Consider the following 27,199-nt stretch of genomic DNA (forward strand, 5'->3'; position numbering starts at 1 on the left):
AAGGGTGAGAGGAAGATTTATGCTTGTAAGCAGCAGAGCTTTGCCTCTCAATCATTCACAAGAGTCAACCCAAAGGCTGGAATCACTGGATAACAAGTTTTATTTTGGCTCCAATGGAAAATTGATTTAAAAACACAGAGCAAAGCATATTAATTTAATGCCAAGTGTTTTATATTATAGTCCTTCCATCAACTTCTCTATTAACAAAGAGCAATGTACAAAACACGCAGGCAGCAGGCGTCTTCTTTTTATCTTGTAACTATCGATTTCATCAGGTGAAATGTTTTTGTTGTTGGAAGATTTTATGAGCTGTAGCTAATTCATGGGAACCAAAAAATGAACAAAACCCTCTGAAACATTTGGCATTTGCTACATTAATGTCATTTAGAGGCCATTCTCAACCAAAGAGCTTGGTGTTCAGCGTTGTGCCTATAAATTCTATATACACAATATATATATCTTAATATTTTACTAGAAATAAGTAGCAAAAATTATATAATACTAGAAGTACTTCATAAATGCTCGATTTCATGGACATGATTGAAACAAGGAAGGAAAAAATTTCAATAGACAGAATGACCGATATATACACACGTTGCAATTTTTCACACGTCGCAGCCTCCAATGACCACATGGGAGAGTACGTCACCATTTTGCATGGAGGATACACTGAGTCCATCATCATCATTTGATGCCACTTCTGCTGAAAATATCTAAAGCCTCTTAATCTCCCTCTTAATCTAAAGTAAACAAACTGACACAGACAGGTAACTGCTGTACGTTAATGTTAGATATGTAGCAGCCATACATGCGCGACAGACTTTAATTAATGTCACGTTTTTCAATGTAGACTAAGAGAGACTAACGTTACATCAGAGGTATTTTTTTCATAAAGTAATTCTCCACTCCATGAAATTACCCTCCAAGCATTACTCTGGCAATAGAGTTGGAAAATATGGCCAAACGTGAAAACATTGCGGTCCCGGGGTAACGTTAAACGTTGGAACAGCTGATTTTACCAGAGGCTGACAAGTGTGGCATTCAAGTCATATCTAGTCTTGCATAGCCAGACCCCTCTCATCTGACCCATTGTCAGTTTATTCTCCCAACAAGTCAACTAGTCTTGAATATATAACGACACACGAATCACCTTGTCCACGATAGGGACAGGGCACTGAAGGGCGCCAGGCAGGCAGGAAAAGAAACCATTCTGTTAACGTTACTTAATACTGTATTTACCAATGTGGCGTTCTCTACTCCAAACAATCCAGCCACGTAACTATCCATCTAATCATGAAATGAAATCGCACACTAAATCACACGTTTCCAGATCTTATATCTTGATATCAAACAGACAGCTACTGCTAGAATATTTACAGATTATCAAACCTATAGGTCTACATAGGAGCATGCAGGATTCAATCATACAGTGAAGAGATGTCAATAACGTAATTAAGTGGTCGAGAGTCATTATTAGTTTAAATACCTTTAGAGAAGACCGAGATCAACACATGTACAACACTTTAATCAGTGAATTAACCTCATGTAACTTTTGGATAATGATGTTTTTAAATAATTAAGTTCAATGAACAGTGTGTTAATACTGTATAACTACATGGGTGATGAAGAGGGATTCGGGTGGAACAGAGTAAGCTCCACCATACAGCTTCTCTACTAAACATGGCAGGCAGCCAAAAGGGAGACTGTGCAGCAGGGTTATGAGTGGTTTAGCAGTCACAAAACCTCCACCATAATCCTCCTCCTCCCCTAGGGAAGCTGTTATTTATAGCCTTATATATTTTTAACCTAGTTTTCTGCTAAATAAAAAGCCAAAGAGAAGACAAGAGAAAAGGGAATGCAGCTGCCTAGAAGAGAATCATGGCTCACGAAACAGCTACAGAACTTGAATGCAGCAATTACAACACAGCAAAGTGTGCTTAAGACTTTATCACACCGATGCCAACTGAAGCCTGGCAGGGAAAGTTACATTGGAAAACCACACATGAACATTTCGAACAAGCCAAATGCTGCTACTAAGAAAACTCAACAAGGATGCCAACAATGGCAAAGACTCAGACATCTACAAGCATTACAAATACAGTTGTGGGTACCTTAGAGTGCTTAAAAGTCTGGACATAATAAGGGCAGAATGCAGATAAATGACATTCAGTTTGCTCGACTTTTGCAGGTCATCTCTTCTTACAGGTTGCGCACAAAATAAGGAAAAATAATTTTAAAGTGCCTAAATCATCTCTGCAAATACTTCTAAAAAGATGGTTAATATTAAGCTGCATGACAAGGAGATTACAATTTAGGAAGGCCGTATTCACAGCAAAACCCATCCTTGTTAGGGCTCACACAGTGTTTCTGATATCGTTGTGTTGGTGTTGTTCATACGCCTAGGGTTATCTGGCCGATATTCATCATTTTTCCGATTACCAGTAACGGTGATTTTTCTCTCAAATTGCTGATATAATCAACTAATTTAAGAATGTGCTACTTTAGCTCTGATGCAGCATCCTCTCACACAATGTCCCACCCACAACAATATCTGATTGGTAACACGTCACAAATAATAGCCTATAAACTAGAGGTCGAACGATTAATCGGTCCGGCCTATTAATCAGCACCGATAGGACCTTTTACAAACTATTGTTATCAGTTGAACTTGTTGCCGATGGCTGCCCAGCCTCCACCGACTGCACGGGGGAGTACATCACCATTTTGCGAGTATACGCTGAGCCAATCATCATCATTTGAGGGCCACTTCTACTGAAAAATATCTAAATCCTCTTAATCTTCTTCTTCTTCTTAATCTTAAGTAAACAAACTGACAGACAGGTAACTGCTGTATGTTTACGTTAGATATGCAGCAGCCATACATGTGTGACGGACTTTAATTAATGTCACGTTTTTCAATGTAGACTCAGAGGGACTGACATTACATCAGAGATATTTTTTGGGTCCTGCACATCTCTAAAGTTATTCTATTTTACTAACAAAGCCAGAGTTTCACTTTAACTTATCACAGAGAGGGTGGGAGGGACTAGGGGGAGAGAGAGGACCCTAATGTTCAGTTTAACAGTTCAATAAAGTTAATACCAAAGATTGTTTAATTTCCACAGTGTTACATTTAAAAAATAAATAAAAACATTTAAAATATGGCGATTTGATTACGATTCAGCTGTCAACGATGTTACTGCATGTGGCTACTTTTTCATCATTAACATGTTTGTTGTCATCTACAATAATATTGTTTTCACAGGGCAGCTTCAAGATAAGGCATCTACTGACTCTGCTGCACACACCTCTCTCAGGGTTGGACAGCAAAATTGACAGCACCTCCACAGATCTTGGCTGATTAGCTGGGCTTGCTGTTATTTATGGCTGCAGACGTTAGCTTCGGCTGAAAATGGCTAATGTGATTAGTAATTGTTGTGAGGCAAATGTCACGCTCAGAGTGGGTCTCGTCCTGTTCGTGATTCCCAGCAAGGTGATAAAATCCGACATGTGCCCTGAGATGTCCGTTTAAAAAAAATACTCAGCGACTTATTATTATCATTGGAGAAGATCTCTGCCTCCCTCTGACATGCCTCCCACATACCTCCGACATAAGTAACGCAAGTCTAATGTCCGCCAACAATTCAAAGCATGGGAGCAACGTCGCAACGTAACTTTTTTGTCCAGCTGAGGCCGGACAATCAACAATCAACATGTATCAGCACTCTCGATTATGCTCTGTCTCTGCATCGATGCAGAATCTTCCACATCCACATCGCAATGCATCTTATAATCGAGAAACCTTTTTCCTTCCCCCCACTATCGTTATATCGGCCTTTAGAAATTGGTCGACCTCTACTATAAACACTGAACAATCTGAATGTACAAAGGAACTAGTAACTAAATGTATCAAGCAAATGTGGCGTAGAGAAGGTAGCAGCAAGAGAAGTACAGCAGCACTTGACAGTACAGATTTTTATTTTATTGCAAATGAATATCAGTCCCAAATATTGGTCCCCAGTCTCCATGTTTTGTAATAATGGTATCGGCCATGAAAAAGTCATGTCGGTCAACCCCTACCTACGACATCATAATTAATGTTGTTCAGGACTACAGGTGTGAATCTAAACTGGCCTCACGAGTCGATTATGTGTCTGTCGACTAATCTCAATGCATCTTGATGCATTTATGACATCATCAATTTACTATATTACTGCACATGGCTACTTTTTCATCATTTAAATTCCCTTTTCATTTATAAAGTCCTTTAAAAATGAGACTACAACGGCCTACAATATAAAAAGCTGCATTGTTTCAACACCAGTATCTGTGTGACCCACCTCCGTTCTTAAACATTACATAAACAAACACAAATTAATCTGCAGTGCTAATATCTGCCTCCCTACACAATATCTCCTTAGCCTAATATTCGCTCTCATAATTCAATGCAAGAGAGCAACATAGCTTAAAAAACTTTATTGTTCAGCTGAATCGACAGCCCACGTAGACTGCACACTCCTGATTATACTAAATGCAGAATCTTCCAAGTCTGCATCACCATACATTTTATAATTGAGAAAATCTTTACACCTTTGAACCATCATTGCAACTGACCAATCACGCTGTTGGGATGTCATAGCTCTGCAACTTGTGTTTGTGTTGTTTCTAGAACATCCTGATTAATCTTTATTTATCACAATCATACAATGTACAATGTAGTGAAACTTGCTCTCTGCATTTAACCCATCCCTGAGAAGCAGTGGGCAGGGCCAACTCCAGATCTAAGCCAGTGGCTTGGTCAAGGGCACTGACTGGAGAATTAACCTAATATGCATTTTTTGAAAGCGGTGAAGCACAACTGTCCAAAATTGATTTTCTAAATGTTAATTGGTAGGAGTTTGTTGACAGAGCGAAAAAGGCGGAACTAAACTGCAAGGGTAGAGCAGCACCCGGACAATTTACAGTGCGCACAGGCTAGAGTTATCTTGGGAAGTTCATTTTCAAACAAGGCAGCGGTTGCAAGTGTTTCTTTTATTTGATCACTGGATAATTGCCTTTGCAAGACAAGCATTAAGCAGGTCACATGTTTGTGAACAATGTTTATGCCGCCATGAGGCGTTACAACGTAATGTTAACGGAGCGGAGCAACGGTCAGCAGTAACAAACAAGACCAGCTGACAACCGCCAACAAGCTAACAAACACACCGCAGCATTCAAGATGTTAAACAAACTCTGAGGTGAAGAAAATAACTGCTCAGTCTATTTTACCAAAAGCTTCTGCTCAGTGTCTTGTACAATGATAGACCCCGCCCGGAGCTAACAGTGCAGCAGAGAGGCTGCATGCTTTCAAATTAATTAATTAATTATTGCTGTTACCTCTTTAAAATAAAAAGGCTGAAGATCATTTATCTTAAATTCCAGTTGTCTCTCATATTGTATTTCAGCAGATTAAGGACTCCAATTAAATGGTTTAGCACACAGTTAACTGGAGTAAAAGACAAAATAGTGCCTCCTTTCTATTCATTCGATCGATAATTTTGAAAATCAATTCTGAATCAAATCAGGACACCCAAAAATCGATTTGTGAGATTGCCAAAGATTCATACCCCAGCATAAATCCATTTTAAAATCAAAGAAGCAAGCAGGAAAACTTGAAATCAGTGTATGATCTCTTAACATTTGCTGTGCAAGCCAATATCATATCAAAGCTATGAGCAGAGTGTGCAGACCTGTTTCTTGCGAAGCTTGCAGATCTGCTGCTCCACCATAGTGATTTCCCTGTCCACACGGTCCATGTTCTGGATCAGCTCCTCCTTGGAGAAGCGAGCCGGCACCAAATCCAAGTCAGGGTCCATGTGGACTGGGCTCACAGGGGAGATCGGCTCCAGTTTCCCCATGCCGCTTCCACGATCCTACACACACAACAACAGAGACACAGTTAGATGTTAAAGATGTGTATACTTTTCTAGCAGAAGTCAATTTAAATCAAAATCTGACAGTAGACGGAGGAATGACAACAAAGAAGAATTTCAAACAATATTTGGATGAAGCTAATTACAGATGGCAGGTATGTGTCAGGTATCTGACGAACAACAGAGCATAAGGACCCTCTTGATATAGCTTCACCATCTCAGGCGAATGAAATTGCACATTTTAATGCGTTCTCGCTCCAGTTGAAAGCATACCAGTCTTCTACTGATTACAAGGTCTGTAGGTTACTCTACCAGAAATCACCCAAACACTCTGTGTATCCTTTAGGGAGGTAACATAAGGCAGTAATTAACTCTTCTGGGAAATGAAAGCCAGTGTAGTGTCTCAGTGTCACTAGACCACACTAATGAATATGAGGTCAAAGCCTTCTACGCCAGGATTATGCACAGGAGCACTGGTAGCTGGCTCTGTTGAAGACATTTTGTTATTTTTTAAGGAAAAGCTGAAGGGTAGAACGTGTAGATCAAATTGAGTTGATATTTATTTGCCATGTCTTCTGACAGAAAAATTGAAATGTGAGTGTCTGTCAGTCAAACAATACACAGTGCTGCTCATCAACTGAGCAGCTGCACTGTTGAGAGGAGAGAGAAGCAATTCATCAAACAAATCCAGGCACAATACTGTACTCCTCAGTCAGTGTATACACTCCGAGTATAGACTCATGACATAAACCCTGTCAAAACTTTATTAGAATTTACGCCGCAGATTGTTGCAATTTGCTGTATCACATTAAACAAGTGTAAAAAAAAAACAAAAAAATGTGTTTTTCAATATTTTTGCCTTTTTCAAATGTCCTTAATTCACACAGCTTTATATAACAACTACACAAACACCAGGTGGGTTTTGCTTTGACAATTACTTTAAGTGGCAACAGACAACTTCTCCTCGCTTGTGTTTCCAAGTGGTATTATTGTTGACGCTGCCGTTACAAAGACAGGCGGATAATTTCAGTTTTCCTCAGCGTCACAAATAGCATCACACAGGACAAAAAAATCTGGCTAATTGCTGAAGTTCTAAATACGATGAGCAGGACAGTCATTTGACCTGAATGTTTCCCTCGATTCAACCTTAGTATAATCATTTTGTTGAAAGCATCTTTTTGGGGGGTAGCCGTGTATCTCTTTTATTACAATGTCAAACATTATACCAGTTCCACTGTTATGATGAATGAGGTGTCCATCACCTCATGTTAGGGCTGCACAATATGGTTAAAAAAAAAAATCATCTTGCAAATATTTTAACAGATGTTGGGTTGTCTAATCACCTGACATCTTCAAGACAGTTTGATGAGGTGTCTGGTCCACATTCGCCTGTGGGTGCTGAAAAGCCCAGCACACATAACACTGTTTTTTCAAAGCCTGGTACATCAGGCTTTAAGCCAATTCTCAGTAATCCCTTCACATGCAATGCAAGAGTGGAAATGGAGTTGTTATAACATGCGCCTATTTATGTAACAACAACACACACGAATGGTAAGAGATGGCCCACTTGTTCTGCAGGGTCAGTATTCATCTTTTCCAGATCACTGACAGTATATGTGCTCATACTGTCTGCATGTATGCGAGCCTTCTAGATTTATAGCCTCCACTGTGTGTGTGATTGAGCTTGCTTGTTGTTCTGTGTTATTTTTAAACGTCTGAAATGAAGGTTATGTAAGTGGGCTAATCTGGACAAGGCAGGCTGCAGTATAGCCCTGTAGACCCCCCTGTGATTGGAAATGTCAGCAGCAGAGGATGCTGAGGGGCTGTCATGGATGAAGAAGCTCATGTTTGCTAAAGCTAGTAAATCTCAAATATTCACTTATAAATAAATACAACAATGGACAATAGTTCATAGGATGGCTTGACTTCTTCTAAAACAACATCCTTGAGTGATTAAAATGACCCCTCAAACCCCCCTGAACTTTGGTACAGCTCAGCATGTTGGAAATCTCTCACAGGGCTCAAAATCATCGTGATGTAAAACCAGATATTATTACACAACATGCCATCACTGAATGGTGTGTGCCGGGAGGGGAGCATCTCATGTTCAACATTTTTTTTATTTAAACTTATTAAACTGTTGCTTCTTTGTTCTGCTGCTAACTCATTGATGACAAAGTGTGTGCAAATAGTTAACCACATTTTCTTTAAATGTTACGGGTTATTCTGTCATTCATATTTGCCATTTTAGACACAATGGCAACGGCCTTTTAGTGCCCTCAGCTGCCACCAGTGGGGGGGGGGATCACTCATCTGATTCATATGGACAGTTGGTGTCTGTTTCTCTTTTTTACCATGCCTTTATAAGTGCATAATCTGTTAGATTGTTCTGTATATTAAATGTCATTGTGATCAAGTTGTTAGCCAAATGCTATTAATGGTCCATGTCTCATTATCATGAAAAAAAAAAAAAAATTGACAAATAATAGAAGATGTTGTACGAGCTGTCCATGATGAGAAAGTATAACTCAGCATCTGGTTTAGAGTGTGTTAAACCATGAAGGATTTGCTGGTTTGATATTGAGACTGTTAAGTTTTCCCTCTGTACGAGTTCAGAGGACAGTGTAGGGCACAAGACCAGAGTACAGCAGCACATCTGCAGCCACTACACCTGTGATATAGTGTGATAAGGTCATAGACCAATAGATAAGCCCTTGGCCCAGCACAGCACATTTAGAACACACCACAGCATGATATCACCGGCAGTGCATGTATCAGGTTTTTTTTTTTTTTTTAATTACCTCTGGGTATTGTAGTGTGTCTGTGCAAATATGTTCTATTTAGTGAGCACCAGCCTGTATGACTGCGGCACGTAGTCTTGTGTATGTGCATTCCAGAAAACAGTTGAGTAAAGTTGTAGACATCCTGTTTTAATGCTAGAATGTTCATAATAGTCCCTTTTGTTTTGACATGGAGCCAACAGCAGGTGCACAAAGCTGCTGAAACTGAAAACACACTTAGTTTTCAATGCTAAATCTTCCATCTCAGTGGGGCTATATGTTCAAAACCATGTTTTTTTAAAGGAGAATCTTTAAAATGCAAGAAACCTACAGGTATAAGTAGTGTGGGCAGCCTTGCTATGAGCTTTAAATGTGAACAACGGCTTTTGCAGACTTGTTTTTATGTTTTGTTCTTTGAGCCAAAGACTGATTGTAGATGCATGTCAATTCTGTGTCATCGTCTTGGAACATAACAAAATGTGGACTAGTGGTCCTCAATGGGTGTTGTGTAAAGTGTTAGACAGCAACTATAAATTATTTTAATACATCTGTATCACTAAAATAAGTGAGTAAATGAGAGGAATCAAGTAGGTCAGATTAAAATTGTATTTGATATCTACAATCTCATACTTGTACAAATAATAAAGTCAAATAAATTTACATTTGCAAAAAATAAGTTGTAGTGAAGTTATGAAATAACTCCTTATACAGTATTTGAGTCTTGCCATATGACATGTCACTGCTGCTCATAAACCAACACACTATAGAACCCTTGTAATCACATTCAGGATGTTGTGTTTTGACAACTGGCATGTGTTGTCCCTGACCGCTGGACATCTTGAGTCAATAATGTCATCAGTCCAGACCCAGAGCCTTTCATATTATGGCTAGAATCAATCTCTGCACTCATGTTTCAGTTTCACTTCTTGTCTTTATTATCCATTTTGCATTGGCTTTCTCATGCTTTCCACCTCTCTCTCTCTGGCTTTATACTTTATTTTATCTCAGTCTTTCCAGGGAGTCAGTTTAAGATGTTTAAACCTCAATACCATTAAATGAATTTCCATCCCTTGTAGAGAGACACCTGGCCACCAAAGCCAGGCAAAAAAAATGACCCAATTTGGCACAAGGATTATGAATATAGCAGGCCCAAAAGTGTCATTTTAAGTCAATAATAATTATTAATGTATTATTAATATTATTAATTAAAGCTATTTGAGAGTTAAATTTCATTTTTAACACATAAGTAAACATCACACATAGTGTGCCTGCAGAGCTGCTGCCCCACACTTAACTCCAACATAAGTTCATCCTCTGTGATGTGAAAACATCAGATTTCCACATAGTCAGAAAGTCATAGTTCAGTTATCAAATCTTAGCACATCATGGCGGATCTCTCCTGAGAGCCTGCTGACAGACAAAAACTCACTGGACAACAGGAGAGGAGGTTGTACACATCTCTGGATCAAAAGGAGTTTAGCTACTTAAATGAGAGCACCAAAGCTGAGACACAGGCTGCTCTTCCCTACCTCACACTGTCCTCCATTATCCATTATGTTTCACCAGTGCCATCACAGTTAGTCGTGTGGTAACGTGTTTTAAGGATAAAACTCGATTTGTAAAGTTTATAACCTTTCCTAAAGGTGCTCCTAAACAGTGCTAACCCAAAATAAGTGCAGCAATTCAACTGACAAAATAAGAGTCGACTCCATTCCAACTTTAAAGGAACAGTTTACCCAAAAATGGAAAGAAAAAAAGTCATTATCTACACAACCCCATGTTGATGGAAAGTTGTTACTGTAGTCCACAAAAAAAACAGAAAAACAAACAATACCATAAGATGGCTCCATGCAGTTCAGCCCGCGTAATCCATGTCTCCAGAAGCCCCAAGAGCTAAGCTAATAGCGTAGTGGACATCCCATCTGAAGTGGTTGTACCAGCTCAACTGCGCATCGAAGGTTTTATAAAATATTTTCAAATTTATTTGGGATCTCTGGGCTTACAATACCGTATGAGCTGTATGGAGCCATTTTATATTTTTATTCTGTTGTTTTTTTAATGATTTAGAACAAGTTCCCAGCGACTTTGGTTGTTTAGGAGAATGCTGCAATGCAGTTTTGCTGCAAAGCTTCAGAAATGTTTTGTGGATTACGAAACCTCACCTGACTTTCCATCGTCATGGGGGTGAGAAGATAATGATTGAATTTACATTTTTGAGTGAACTTATTCTTTCACGGGGACGCCTCAAAAGGGCAATACCAATTTATCTGTAATAAGCAAATACTGACTTATTTATTTATCTGGTGCTCCTAATCAAGGGTCAGCTGACTGTGTTGACCCATTCAGATAGAACTCTGACTGCACAATGATAAACAGTTCAAAATGTTGCTTTGGTCCTCTGATTCACTGTCCAGTGAGTCATCATACCAGCATCAGCTTTGGATGATAGTACTGGCCTACTCCCTCCTTTCCTGTTGGTCTTTGTCTCCTCCCGTTCCCTTTTTCCCTGTATCTGTGACTCCCTACACTTGCCATTTGCCTCATTTTCAGCTGTATTTCCCCTTATATCTGCACTATCTTTTGTTCAATGCAGTGATTGCATCTGACATGACTTACATAATAGGTTTACAGTCCCTGTGCTCTCAGGGCAATTACTGGCATTCCTGAATATTTTCCTGCTAGCTTAAGATTCAATGTTTTTTTTCCTATACACTCAGTTATTGGTGTATCTATTTACCATTCCTTGGCTGTCTGCCTCCCCTGGCAGTTTGAAGCACTCTGTGTAATGTCAGGAACACCTCCCCATCAGAAGCTCTACACTGCGAGCAAGTCGTATTGATGTGCAGTTCACACAGTTTCATCCTCAGTCTTTTGAAATCTAGGTCAGCTCTATTATTTATTAATCGCTATTTCACAACTTCCTCAGTCTTCCCACTGCTGCTCACAGAGCTCCATCTCCAACAAAGCACAACCTCGTTCTATGACTTCTGTGGCGGTGTGTCTAATAATATCCTTTGTGCCTCTGAAGGAGGCTGCCAGGATTAATCAAAGAACAAAAGATTCAAAGAACAAAGTTCTAACATTTGCTGTAAAAAACTGGTCACCCTATTGACACTAGAAATCAAAATTTCTACAATCTTCTTGTAAATGTGCAACTCCTGAAGGCACCAACAGCAATTTCCCCAAAATACTGTCTAATTACTGATTTTCAAGCATTGATTCAAAATTATGGTGATACATCCAGCCTCCTTTTATCACAACTCTGTATTCAGCTTATTCTTTTAATCATATTCTTGTCATTTGCTCATTGACCACACAGTATTTATGAGACTACTGACCTTTGCCATATCCTCCGCTGCTCCCAGAGGCAATTGTGGCCGGTGGGATGAAGGCCTCATCAGAGACTCTGGTCCCATCTCTAAACGAGGCCGTTTGATCTCTGCATACTCCACCTCTGATTGGCCGCTGGGCTCTGGCAGGTAGAGGTGCTCGTAGCGGATATGCTGCTCTTGTCCTCTGCAACAGAAACAGTACAAACATAGCAGATTAGAGAACAGTATGAAAATCTACAGATACAAAATTTGATGCTCAGTAAGCTACAGGCAGCGGTTATTAATATAGGTCTTGCAATAAAAAGCTGTGTTCAGTTGCTGATGGAACAGCTATTTTTTCAATGCACTGTCAAATCTAAAATCAAAAGTCTGGACAGAAAGTTGGACAAAATGCAAGCCGGATGTAAGCTCTGTAGGACAGCATTTAAGTGCAGTGGTAGCACAACAAATTAGTATTCCCCTGGTGAGACGGCATGGGGAAACCTGTAATAGCCCTTTTCACACAGAAACTCTGCATCATCTCTGTAGTGAAGGCTCGCCAATTCTCCGCATTTGTTTGTTCACACAGAACTAAGCAGCTCCAGCGTAAAGCCACACCAGTGTGTCAGTTCATACAGTGTGCCGGCGCTGCGGATCCAAAAAGGCAGATGTTGACATCTGTGTGTTTTTTTCAACGTTTTTCCCCCGGTGTCCACCTGTTAATCTAAACATGTATTCACTGACTGTTTAAAATCATATGGATGTAGTTCTAATGTGTTGTGATTGAGATCCTGACCCACCATGCATCGTGGAAAGTGACAAAGTTACATTTTTCTGCTCTAAATTACATAATTACATAATAACCATCAGTAGAAAGCGGATGCTGTCTGACTTTCTCACTCGCGGGGAGGGATGATGTTTTGTGGGGGAATGTTCACTGAAGTCTCGGTAAGGAGTGCTGATCATCGCGGTGATTTTTTCAAGACAGTAACTACAACAACACAATAGTGGAAGGAAACAAACACTTGGTGAGTTTAAGTTTTTTGCCGGGGACAGACACTGTTTTTTGGCCAGAAACGTGATAAAAGAGTGATTTTTCGCTGTACAGTAGGCCTAGAGATTTTCTGAAAGAGACGCACATGCGCAATTTAGTCCCTCCCCCAAAGCATTCAACGCGGCCCTGCTGACTGGCACTCACTCAAGTTACGTTTTACTCTAAATTACATAATTACATAATCGCCATCAGTCAACAGGATGCTGTCTGATTCTGTCACTCGCGGGTATGGATGCTGTTTTCTGGGGGAAAGTTCACTAAGTCTCGGTCGGGAGCACACAACACTTGGTGAGTTTAAGTTTTTTGCTGGGGACAGACGCTGTTTTTCGGGCAGAAATGTGACGAAGAGTCGGTCGGACAGACACTTCACGAATAACTGCGGTATTTTTTTCCTCATATAAGTTGCCAAAGACATGACCAGTTACTACGTTACTGTTGTTTGGTCCTGTAACGTTGCTTTGTGGGACATTTCTCTATTTTGTTGAGTGAAGGACCTGTTCAGTTATCAGACTCTAACACCATCAGATCGACACGCCCCCGCTCCGCGCCGCTGGCTTATCCGCTCACACTGGTTCGGTTCGCCAATACTGCGCGTCAGACATCGATCTCAGACACACTGTATAATGCGACTCCTTATCCGTCAAATTCGGACAGGCACAAGAAAATAACAGCTGCCATTGAATACTTTTTAGCTAAAGATATGCACCATATCGTTTGTCTTATTTGATTTTCTAAGTATATTTATTTTATTCATTAAATGTTTTATAGAAATTGCAGAACAGTTGGATACATATTTGTACATTATTTTCGATTTGAACATTTTGTATTTTTCGATTTGAACATTTCGTGTATTTTTTTGAGAGAAATGCTGAATAAATGCATCATGTTTCCAAACTCAAAAATAATCGTTTAAATAATCGTGATTTCAATATTGACCAAAATAATCGTGATTATGATTTTTTCCATAATCGAGCAGCCCTATTACTAGGTGCGGCGGAAATTAGCGTGTTCACCCGGGTCTTACATTTAGATCTGAGCGCTGAACCGGAGTGCTGCAGGGTCAATTGACCCGGATGTAAATGCAGTTTACACATTCCCACAATTACCTAATTCTGTGTGATTTGTTGCACCTTGTTTCTTGGAGAAATTAAAACATTGTCATCGAGGGCTATGAATGCAAAATAAAAACACGAAGGCTCTTTTGTCTGAACCAGAACAGCAAACTTTTAACTGCAGCTCACTTGACAGACTTCTTAAGTTTTTACCTTTCACAATAAGTGTCCTGAATACCAGTATACACTGTGCAAATGCTTATCAGGCGGAACTTAAATTCAATTAGACAATTTCACCAAAAGGTCACCACATAACTTTGCTTACAACATGCTCGATAAAATGGCATATAATGCAATTCATTTTCAGTTGGATGTTACTTGTACAAAAAGCTTTGTCCAGTTACAGAGCACTTTATTTTGAAACTTGTGAGAAAAGGTCCTGTAACCTGGTGTAGTTTGGGAGGAAATCTAAGAGTTTGGCCTATTAAATAGTCAATGTTTTATTATGAACACAGAAATGTTTGTGTGTGTTGTGTCTGTCGGCTCATTAGCCAACAAGTATTAACCTGAACTGAAGGCATGTTAACATATCAAAGTTAGCATGTGGGAACAGCTGAAAAAAGAACTAATGGAACAAAAGGCCCATATGTGAAGACTGACAATTTGATTGTTATGATCCTTTACTAGATGTAGACCAGAGCTCCACAGCAAGATGGAGCAAACAAAATGAGACACACACAAAAAGGAAATCATATGTGTCACGTCAAACTGATATCCCAGGCTATACAATCTTAGATGTGAAGACATCTGTAAACATTGACACAATATTGACCTTCTCATCAAGCAATGAAGCATGGTGCTGGTTTTGTTTAGACACAATGGCTCAATTAAATCTCATTTATACAGGCTGCATTTAACCACACACAGACACACTTATACAAAAGCACAGGATGACAGTTACAGCCTTGGATCAGGCTGACCCAAATCTTTACTGTGGTGTTCAACGCACACACAAACGCCAGCTGGCTTGATCTGATTCAAAGAAAATCATCATAATCACTGAAGACCATTTTTCTGCAAAATGGGAACATGCAGTGGGTCACTCAGTAGAGGAAAGTGGAAGGAAAGGGAAGCATGAACACTGGAAATGGTGACTCACTGTAACATCACCATCAAATGGTTTTAAATATAGCAGCATATGGTAGAGTGGCTTTTGTGTGGGGTTTGCAGGCGTAGCTAGGCAGTCAATAGCCACACACACAAAACCATAAAGAAAGTGCTTTGTTTAGACTCGGCCCAGTCCCAATACACCCTACCCCTTCTGTTTTGCGCATTCACACCCTGATTCTTGTTTGGGTAGTAGGGTAGGGCACTGTGTTAGGGCTACATGACCCTCCAAACTGAGATTTTTCAGAGCCACACTTCTAACCGATAATTATGAGAACTCCAGCGTTTCAATGTGTTATGGTCTTCTTCTTAGTACCAAACAGGTAAAAAAGGAATGCCCTTTTCTATTTGATAACTTAATTGAAACTATGAAATTGTGAACAAATTGCAAGCTTCCATGCTTTTCTTTTGGCAAATGGCATTGTGATAATACCAGGGTTAAGAGAAATGACCACAGCTGAAGATCACCATCTACTTCAATGGATGTCGTATGAGGGTGTTGAAGGGTTGTTCCATTTCATAGGGGGGAGATTTCAACCACTACATCCTGTAACTGTGATCTGAAGGGCAAGGGAGCACTCAAAAACAAGGGGTAGGGGTAAACATTGGATATGGGATTGTACTTTGCAGTGGCAGCTATGGCTATGCCTATATTGTACCCCGAAACTAGACCTGATCCGGAGAGCCAGGAATGCCAACTATTCAAGAACCACTGGAGAAGGGAAAGCGCCATACTGCAATGTGATCTGGTCATGATCTGCTGTATGTGTGCTCTGAGATTGTATAGCAACAAGCTAAAGTGTGTGTAGTCAAATGACAGCTTTCAACTGTTAACTGCTCTAGCTACTCAGATCTGGTATATTTTATTAGCCCACTTGTAAATGGCTCCCTGATCTTTTTGAGGGAAATGGTTTTCTCATGTCTGCCCTGGAGCCAGATGCCAGAATGCTAGTGACTTTGTTGCCAGTGTCAAAATGGAAGTGGTTGCTGAAGAGAAGAGGGAAAACACAACCATAATTGCTGGTCCAGGCCCACAATGGCCTAGTGTGTGGTTTATTTATGTGCCAAAGAGCATGGAGCCTGTCTCTGCCTAGCAGGGTGCTGTAACGATCGAGAGCATCCTCCAAGAGATTTATACAAGACAGATATGTCATGTCACTTATGTAATATGTGGGGCTAAATTTGCATGTTAAAAGGTGTCATGGGGTGCCAAAGAAAGAAATGGATTGTGGATGTCTATCTGTGCGATGGCCTAAATAATACCTTGAAAAATAAGGAGCCAAAATTAATACCCAGATGGTGTGTGACTACTCCCCCCGAACACATTTTTCTCGCTCATTCAGTCGCACACTTCCTCATCTCCATAGAGGGTTGGCACTTACATAATCACATCATCAAGCTGCAGCCCAACCCCCCCTCTTCTCTCCCCCTCACTCTCCCCCTTTCCTTCTCCCTGTCCCTCTTGTGAGCGTGCAGAATAATCTGATCCCTGGGGAGGATTTGTCTGGAGGATGAAAGAGATGTGTGTAGAAGTGAAGGGAGGGAACGAGCAGGAAGGAGGAGGATGGGGCACCACAACACCTCCACAAGAGCTCCTTTACTTTCTTACTGGTTTGGACCCAGTAACGACAAGAACAGAGATCATGTGTGCAGATCGCAGCCTGTTATTGTAAAAGCACTGCGGCGTTTGTGCGGCTGCCAATCTGTTCCTTGCTCCCCAGCTGTGGACGGCTAACAGAGAAGCCAGGCTAACTACACCACAGCTGGGATGAATGAAACTAACAAAGTGCCCAGAAGAGGAGGGACAGTGGGTGGAGTTCAAAAACTGCAAAATGTGGTCAAGCCCTCAACTTTTCTGTTCATATTGCTGAACAAAAACGACATTCTTAACATTAACTTTGGGATCTACAAGGTACTGCAATGTAGTAGAGCAATTGATTCTTATATGCATCATAATTTGCTTTTGAGTAATGCAGCATTGATTCTCTTAACAGACCCTTTAGAATTTAAACATTTGAAATGATAAGCACAAATGAAAAAAACAGGTCAAAAGATTATCTTTTAAAAAAACAACAAAATGTAAATAACTATTAGGGATGTAACAATCCATCGATACGGATTGATATAGCTTCAATGATTGACGAGTCAGTGTGATTAAAGCAAAGTGAAACATACATATCATAATTTTCATGATGCGCCTTTATCTTAAAATTCCCCTGGTACATCTGTGTCACCTTGTCTGTCTAAGATCACTCTCTTCCTAAACATCCAAACAGTACTAGCACCAGGCAGGTGATGGCAGGAAACCAAGAAAAAGGCAATGAGTCGACCGATTTGTTGCTCTCATTAGGGTAACAATGTTAGGCTGAAAAAACGTGCATGCAGGCTAAATTTCAACAGTACTGCTGTAGTGAGCTGTGACTTAAACCAGCTGTGAGTATGTAATATGCCATAGGATTAAGCCCATGGTGACGAGCAAAAAACAATAGTTTTGTCACCTGGAAAGTTAATATTGAGTTGAATTGTACACTATGTTAAATGTCCTTGTTAAGACATGTTTCATGTGTGTTTGTGGAGTCAGTTTAAGATAAACATTACTGCACATAACCAGTTATATTTATTTATGTGTTGTTTTTTCCTTTTCAGGTCAAAAGCAGAAAATAAAAGGGGTGGCAGCTTCTTCTGTAACGGTGTTACATGGGTATATGAAATCTTATCGATCACAAGCCCCTGAATGGAATCAAATTGAAATCGTATCATGGCAGATGAGGCACGGGACGTTATAAAAATTTTATTTCACAGTTATCATGTCCAACATAGCTGCGATTCATGATTTTATCCCAATAACTATCAAAATATTCAAAATATTAACATATCAAAATTGCACTATAACATGCTGGAGTCACTTTAAACAGACATTTTGTTGGGTAACATTTTTTTGCATTACAGGACACACATCTTTTTTGTGAAAAACAATCAAAGAATCTTAAATATGTAATCATAAATCATTAGGTCATGTGAAGATATTCTGACTTATGTTGATTCATGATCATCCCAATAATGAAAATTCACCATGACCAACTTATTGGGAGTGTTTTTTAATCACGATAAAATCTTTTATCCCATCTCTTTGGCAGACTTTGTGATATTGGCAAATATTGCATCGTTGTCCAAAGAATCAATATACTATCATATTGTGATGAGACTTGAGGTTCACACGGCTAACAACTAAACAGGAAAAGGAATTTAATCTTGTAAATAAACAGCAGTAAATACATATATGACTATGCACACATACATACTGTATACTAAAGTTTTGAACTGAAGCCTCAGAATATTTCTTTGATAGTTCACAGATAGATGACAAAAAAAAAAAAATCACAGCTATTGTACAAACTGGTTCTGCATTATTGCACCACATTTGTTTGCACTGTACTCTCTGCTCCGCCCAGAAAAGAAACTCTGTTAAGTGGTTTCTCGGTCTGGTTATGCTTGCTATAAAATGTATTCTCTCTCTTTCTCAAGTAGCCTGGATCTCAGACAGATGGGAAGAGGCGGAGTGACTGAGATATTGCCTGGAGTAAAGTGGAGGATGAAACAAACAACAAGCACAGTGGCTTGCCAGTGATTATAATGTAGTGGTTTCCTGACCTGTAATTAGAGAACATTTGGAGCATTAACTAAATGGCACATTTTCACCTTGTCCTCAGTCAAAGACAGTTAAAGAGGAGATGAAGGATACATAGATCAGTCATACTGAGAAAGAGATAGTCATTCTTAAAGGAAAGTGCACCTTCTAAGTCCATGTTAGTGCTTGAAATTCTCAGTCAGAATGTGAACAACCCTGAACTACAAATCAAGACATGGTATGCAGAATTACTGAGATTTATAAAAAGACAAGGACACATCTGAGAGGAGAATAGATTCAAGGATTGCCAAGGCCAGAATCTCATTATTCAGACTGAATGAGAAAATAGAATGAGGGCTTCAGACTGGATTCTAAGCCCTCTAAAGGAATACTGAAGACCTGATATATTCAACCGACTCCCCAACCACAGAGCAGCGGTTTATTTCACTTTTTCCACAAAGAAATGTGGGCTAACTGCTAATCTCCCCTAATGAAAGGATGGTTGTTTTTTTATCTACTGAAATACAACCTGTAGAAGATGCACAAGGTATCTGGCTCACGAAAACAGACATAATGCATACAGAGAGTGACTGCCAAAGCACCCGGGATTAAATTAATGTATGTCAGCAAATCAGTAGCTGGTGGGTCGCAGTTGAACAGTGTGGTGTCTATTTCTATATCAACCCATGACCCAGTGTTCCCACACTGTGGGCTCAGCTACGATAAAAGTTAAGGAGAACCAACACACCGCTCTGTGCTTTACATTCAAGACCATAATCCCATCTGATTGACTGCTCAAGTCCCTCCGACACAACATGCAACTGCCACACACTGCTACAGAGTCATTCTACCACCTGCTTTCTACCATCAGCTCAAAAGGTACACAAATTATCTCACAGCTGATTTCTATTAAAATAAACCTTTTGAAAATTCTCTCTGGTACTGCTTGCATGTTTTAACATATGCCAGAGAATCTGCCATGACAATCAACTGAGGAGAAAAACATTCTTGAGACTTATCCTCTTATCCTCTGTGCATCATGCAAAATGTATGGCATGGATATAAATTATTCATTGGCACTCATCAAAAGTCATCCTCAAAAAAGCATGGCTATATAAATAATAAACAACTTTGGTAGGTACAAGACCTGAGTCTCCAGAGAGAAAGTACTGTACATACAATGCTTTGCCTGACTTACTGTTGGTCTATTGAAGATGGCAAAACTCTGCAAGCTCCATTGCCCCGCAGAGCCGTTTAACACAACATTACAGAGGAACGGCTTGCCGATGCCAATTACATAAGGATTATACTGGGGGAGGGTTAACTGGCAGAGGCTTTAGTAAAATAATACTGCAGAAAAATGCAGTCTGCATGACGCTTCCATTGAGCATGCTTTGTCCCTCAGCCGTCAAGAATGAACATGGACAGATATATTAAAGGGCAATAAGACCATTTTCATGTGAGTTGTATAAAATTCTTAGAGTGACGACCAGCACAATATGCATCCAGTGAGAATGATTTTGACCAGTTTTGCATACTAGTCTATAGGTTAATTTGCATACAGACACACTGTTTGCAATCTGCTTTACTAGATCAATTTGAGTTAAAAATAAAAAAAAAGTGAAGCAAGCTAAAATAAACTCTAGGTGCTCTAGGAACAATTGCTCCACAAAAGGCAACAAAGTCAAATATAAGTTAAAAATTGCAATGCTACTTTTCAGTTTTTTCAGTTTAGTAGTAGTGCTACTATGCACTATGCTGAATGCTCTATAATAATATTGCAATATTTTCTGCTATATCGCAACACACACACACACACACACACACACACACCTCAATATTTTGAAATCTCCTCTAAATCACTGTAGAAATGTTAAAGTCAACCATTTGATGCATAACATGACACCAGTGTGATGATTCAAAGTGAAAATGACAAATGAAAATAAATGACAGCATGCTAGGCCTTCCTACTGTGGCCTCGTTCTCAAGTCATTAAATACTCTAACTCAGTTTATAACTGCATGAAAAAATCATGAAATACTCTCAGTGTTTTTAATTGCATGTGACAAATTATGAAATGTACTGTTAAGCTGAGATAAGGCTCACAGGTTCTGATGGAGAAGTGGGTCACATCTGGGGGGGCCACCGTTTCTCACACTGAAATGTGTTGTACATTTCTGTACTCTCCTTCCTTTCATACTCTGGTAGCGCTTACTCTGCAAAAAATTTGCGACCAGGCAAATTATACTTTGGGTCAAGTGACTAAATGAGATTTTGAGCTTTTTTTTGTCATATGGGACTGATCGAAGAAGCCAGAGTCATTTGCTTCGGGACTGGTTCCTTTGACATTTTATTTGGTGAAGGTGGAGATGTGGACATGCAGAGTTGAGGCTTTCTTCATTTTGTAGTGGATACAGTCATTTAATACATCTCAGGTGGAACAAGCTGAGATAGATCGAATATATTCGATATATCGTCCACCCCTAGCTGTACCACATGAGGAACAAGCACCCTGCTCAGTGTTTCCCCTAGGATGAAGCTGTAGCAGCGGAGGACGTACGTTTGCAAATTGTCCAGTAGGTTTCAATGTGTCTTCTGGCATTTACATCCATCTAGTGACTAGCTAGCTGTCTTTAATTAATTCTCCCAATTATTCACTCTTAACTATCCTTTGTGAAGTGATCTGGATATGACGTGTCAGTAGTGAGAAAAAAAAATACAACTTTAGTTTGTAAAATTATAATACAGTTATAGTCCTCTACGTTTCTATGCTTTACTCGCTATCACTTCAGGTGTGTTAATTGAACTAGATACGAAGCGACCATAGCGCAAAATAATATAACATCAGAGCTAAAAAGCAGCCCTCTCCACACTCTTCTCTCTTCCCTTTTACTCCTTCTTCTCCTTCTCCACCCCCTCTCCTCTCCTACTCCTCTCCTCAGCAGCGGGGAAACACTGCCCCTGCCATGCCAATCAGCAGGGGATTCAAAATGCTAGTTCGGTAACTGAAGCCAGAGTACATTATGCCATCGAGAGCTAAAAGTCAAGCTAGCCAGGCCAGGCAAGCTAATGTGAGCTCTGACAAGCCCTGAATGAAAGCTAACTTCATCAGTGCAGAGTGGAAGATGTAGTCCAGTGTGCTCCATTTTCCAGCGCTGGCACAGCAAAAAGAAGTGTTGAAATAAGTCCAGCTATGTAAGACTAGTGGGCTCCTCACTCAGAGCCTCTCTGTCCGGCACATGTCAGACAATCTCGCCACGAAGCTGACACACTGTGCTGGAGTTTCAGACTAAAATGAAAGCACCTCTTGTATTTATTTCTAATTTTGCAAATTTTTTGTGTTCATATTTAACCGTTTTGTTATCGGTCATTGGGCGCCAGGCTATCACAAGCAAAATCAATATGCTCATGTTAACCAAAACTGACATTGCTAATACACATTCACAATTAGTTCACACTATCAATCATTAAATAAAAAAGAACAGTGCTTCTTTACCTGGCCACTAGCAGTGCTTTATAGGCTATCATAAGCTTCCCATGCTCCTCAGGCTGTCAAAAGCAAAATAAAGTGAAACTACCATCCCTAAAGTCTAGTAAAAACATATGAAAGTGAAAATATCACGTCATCTACAATCCTCAGAAGAGGCGATTGGTAAGGTATTTAGGCTGAGTTAACTATTTGTTGCGCAACATGAGCTTCATCATGTGTCTGTTACATATCCTGATGCTATATTCACATTGTAAATAATATTGCACAATTAAACTATACAACAAGCAGCACCAAGAATCTAAAGCAATGGCAAGACCTCATGAACAAGGTGCACCTACCTTTCACTCCCAGGCTGAAACTCTGAAAGTAAGGAGGGCCGGCGGCGATGTGGCTGGGCCAGGTGGCAGCTGTAGTCCCTGGCATGATGAGAGTGGTAGTCAACCAGTCCCACTTCCTAAAACACAAACAAGTCGTCAAAGCAGAAAAAAATATCTTGCACCATCCCAACATCACAATAATAATAAATCTTTACATTCCAATTTCCTTCATTGTGTCTTCTATAATATCCTCTCTTATTCTCTCCAGCTCTCATGTCTCCCTCTCCCTCCATCTGTTTCTCACACATGTACCCATGCAGCTACTGTAAACTTGCACCTCTGCTAATCAGGGAATGTTGGACATAGCCTGTCGACCCTCATCTCTTCCTGAAAGTGATGATAAGAGGGAGTGGTAGGCTTAACTACAGGTGCAGCTGTGAGGACCATGGGGGGTAAGCTTTCGATTCTCCTGCCACACAAGAAAAACACTGGCAGGTCACTGAATGAACTTTTACATTAGCTGGGGGCCCCTTCTTTGATGCACCGGCAGCTTTGCCCCTGATACGCAAAAGAACATAATCTTAATAATGAGGAGATGTGGGTGAAAATAATGGGAGAGGCCTTAATGTGGCTGCAGAATGTCAACATGAACTTTCAACTCAAACATCTAATGAGGGAACGGGTCTATGTGCACAACATTGTAACCTGTGAATGTTTCTGTTGGAAAAACACCAGTGGGGGCCCCTGGGTTCAGGCCCTCTCCCTGAACCCCTCCCCTCCGCTTCACAGTAATGCACTGTTCACCAAATATCCACCAAGCAGTAGGACAGAGCTACAACTCCAGTGTATCCTTAAAAATGTTGAGACACCACAGGTGAAATTTGATACGTAGTGTGCCAGGCCCCTTACCGTGTGTGCCCGCTGAAGCTGCAGTGGTAGAGTGGCAGGGTTTGGCAGGTGCCGTGTGTCCACAGTCCTCCGAGCCGACGGCACAGACTGGGGATGAGAGGACATGCTGGCACAGCCGCTTCCTCTACAGACAGGAAGTGGGTGTGGTTCCAGAGTAGATGCCGTGCATTATTGGCAGTTTCTCTTAGCCAGCAACCTGTAGAGGAAAAAAAGTGTTTTTCAAGTTGAGCAGCCTCAGTGGAGTGACCTTGGACTTCATACCTTATAAAAACGTTATTCAATATGCGTAACTTTTCCTCAGAAACAATTTGATCTTTTCTGGCAAGCACCTCCAAGTGTGTGTCTCAGTCTGCTCCGGATATCAGAATGTCATCACCTCCCTACCACAGCTGCTCATGTAAAGAAGTGAGAGTCCCTGCACCTGCTAGACTGAACAGTCCACTGTCCTCACACTGTGGACGCACAGACGGAGACCAGCCAAGTCAAGCAGCTAGACCGTAACCTAAAACACTGAATTTAATGGTGGTTTGGAAGGAAACAGAAATAACTCAATGACAGATAGACATGTAGGCCTTGAGCGTTGCGTAATAGAATTTAATTCCTGGTGATGTTATGCAACATAGAGTGGTCTTATCTACAAGTGTCATAGGAATGGTGATATAACTAAAAAAAAAAAACAGGTACACATGAAGCTGTAGCACACCTCTAAATAACTCTAAAACTAAGAAGAGAGGTTTTTTCTGTACAGAGGTAACGAGTGAAAGATATTAATCCTATTATAGTGAGCATGCAGATTACAGCACACACCAACAAAACAGTATAACTATATTCTTAAAACCTGAGAATGCTGAAGAGAAACATTATGGACTTATGAAAAAGCTTCAAGGGGAACCGATTTGAAGAATTTTAAACGCATCTAAAATTCTAGGGCTTCACAATTAACCAAAATTTTGTTGAAATTGCTATATTACCAAGTGCAATACCCAAATCGCAGGAGCTGCAATGTTTTATACAGCCGTAATGTGTGACAAACAGCGTTATAAAAAAAGTACTGCTAATAAGTACTACTACTAGTTGCTGCAGAGGTGTCCTGGCCTACAAATCTTGTTCACCAGATGTAAGAGAACATGTCTGTTTGTCACATCATCATGATTTTAATTTTTGTCAGAAAAAATTTAAATCATGATGCAAAAATGATGATTTCCACTAATCAATCAATCAATCTTTATTTGTATAGCACCAGTTCACATCAAAAATGATCTCATGACACTTTCCAAATTGAACAGGCCTAGACCATACTCTTTAACTAATTTATTTAGAGACCCAACAGTTACCAAATAATCCCAATCTGAATTTTACAGCATATCTTGCGGTCCTATTAAATTACATTTTGATACAACGTGCAGCTCCGTTCAGCTTGTTACTGCACCATTCTCAGACATGCTTAAAAGCCTGCGATAGTAGTAGTGGGTGGACCAGTACTCATGTGTCCCTGTGACTCCTGCCAAAAAAGAAATTAGGACTCCCGCCATTTCTATGGGCCTCTCACTAATGGCTCATGTTTTTAGCACGATGCAAGGCATACAACAAGAGGCACGCAGGCAGAAACATGGCTCTCAACATGGCACTGATCAAAATCTTGACAAGATAACAAAGCCACCACCTCTAGGCCAACCTCCCCAAAAAAAATCCACAAGCACTCCATTTGTAGATGACAATGCATGAGATCTGACAGTGAATGTAAATGCTCACTCCAATCAGTTTTTTATATGAAAATAATAATCATAGTTAAAAAACATATCAATGAGTGTTGAGAAAACTTTATTGATCTTGTTACAACCCAAATAAGATTCGTTTTATTTTGGTGGCTTCCTTATTTTGATAACACACGATCCAAGTAGACGAACTGGCTTGGATGCAATGTAACACTAGGGATGTTATAAACCACTTATTTCCTTGACATTTAACAAAAGTTAAAATTTAGACAAGTTAAATAGTTTAATAGTAAGAAAAACACTTGAGGGCAATTTAATCTATAAGATTAAAAACTGTATGAAAAATATGCATATATTATTAGGGATGTCCCGATCAGGTTTTTTTTACCCCGATCCCGATCTGAGTCATTTAGTATTTAGTATCTGCCGATACCAAGTCCCGATCCGATACTTAGCCCTAACTAATATTTTCTTAGATAATACAGCTGCATTAAGAAAAAAAATCATCTGCATCCAAGCTGTTCTTAATAGCTTTTTTAATCTTGTTGAAACAAAGTAAATACTTTCATATGGCTCTTTCTTATTCTGCATATCCTATTGCAACATTGGTTTTCATTAGTTGTTTTTTTAACAAAAACAACAAGTAAACAAAGTCAGTAACTAAACCCTGATCCTCTACCACAGGTGGGCTGGTTATCCAGAGCGATGATTCAATGACCTCTGTAATATTTGTGGCCATGTCACTGACTCGAGGATATTTCTCTTTCCTTTTGAAAGTATCCACGAGTGTTTGTTGCTTCGGTGCCTTTGCCTGTATTGCTTGAGTGAACTCATGTTTTTGTTTATGTGCCATATCAAACTTGTAGTATTAAATGCAGCTCTTTTGTTACCAGCTCGCGAAACGGTCGTATTGCAGATGTTACGTGTTTGCCGTTGGACTGCTTTCACTTTCTAATTTGAAATATTTCCACACTGCAGACATTTTATCCACAGGTTCTCCAGACTAACGTTACGACATCGATCGTTGACGACAGCTGACGTAAAAATAATCGGGCTTGGGTCACGTTCAAAATTGCCGATCCCAATCAGTGAAAAAATGCCCATATCGGCCCACAATCGGGATCGGGACATCCCTATATATTATAGAAGCCATTTGAAACCACAAATCACGCTTTTTTTAAAAAAAACAGTGAAAACAATCTACACTGTAACCTAAAATCTTTAGGATAATTACAAGTTTTATTGGGTGACCTCAATCATACGTAAGTCTTGGATGCAACACTAACCAGCACTGTTAACACAAGTTTAACAAACCAATATTTACTGCGCCCACAAGCAAAGGTAACAACGTTTAATCGTTCAGTCCACTAATCGTTTACATCCCTATGCAAGACATACTTAGAAATTGTACTAAATTAACAGATCATGTTTAGTGACCTTGTATTAATTATTGCATTTCTCAAAGGGCAGTTGTCAATTTTTAAATAGTCATCTATAGCCAAATGTACAAACATTTTCATTCAAACTTAAAAATAACAATGATGGTCTATAAACTGTATTTGTTATCTCACTAGGACTAATGCCAGGTCAGCTATATTGCAGCAGCTTCATCACAGCTTCATCGCAGCACTATACAAAGACACTTTACATCCCACACAAACACACAGAATTTGAGAGAGAGAGAGAGAGAGAGAGAGAGAGAGAGAGAGAGAGAGAGAGAGACAGAGAGAGAGAGAGAGAGAGAGAGAGAGAGAGAGAGAGAGAGAGAGAGACAGAGAGAGATATGGCACAAGGCATATCTTGCTGCCCAATATATATCAACATGCCACAACCTGAGGGACAGTGAATGACCGACACACACACA

At 39.9% G+C, this 27,199-nt stretch overlaps 1 protein-coding gene across 4 annotated transcripts in view; it reads right to left on the minus strand.

The window, feature by feature from the left end:
• ncor2 (nuclear receptor corepressor 2) overlaps positions 1-27,199 on the minus strand; it is a 124,505-nt gene that overhangs the window by 72,786 nt on the left and 24,520 nt on the right. For all 4 annotated transcript variants that reach the window (XM_073466003.1, XM_073466002.1, XM_073466001.1 and 1 more), the window contains exons 2-5: positions 23,621-23,816; positions 22,733-22,848; positions 12,031-12,208; positions 5,730-5,912 (exon numbers count right to left, since the gene is read on the minus strand). In XM_073466003.1, coding sequence (XP_073322104.1) covers positions 5,730-5,912; positions 12,031-12,208; positions 22,733-22,848; positions 23,621-23,725 — 582 coding nt within the window. In that variant the 5' untranslated portion in view covers positions 23,726-23,816. The remainder of the gene's footprint in view (positions 1-5,729; positions 5,913-12,030; positions 12,209-22,732; positions 22,849-23,620; positions 23,817-27,199) is intronic.

Source organism: Pagrus major, chromosome 5 (assembly GCF_040436345.1).
Source record: "Pagrus major chromosome 5, Pma_NU_1.0".
Classification (NCBI taxonomy): Eukaryota; Metazoa; Chordata; class Actinopteri; order Spariformes; family Sparidae; genus Pagrus; species Pagrus major.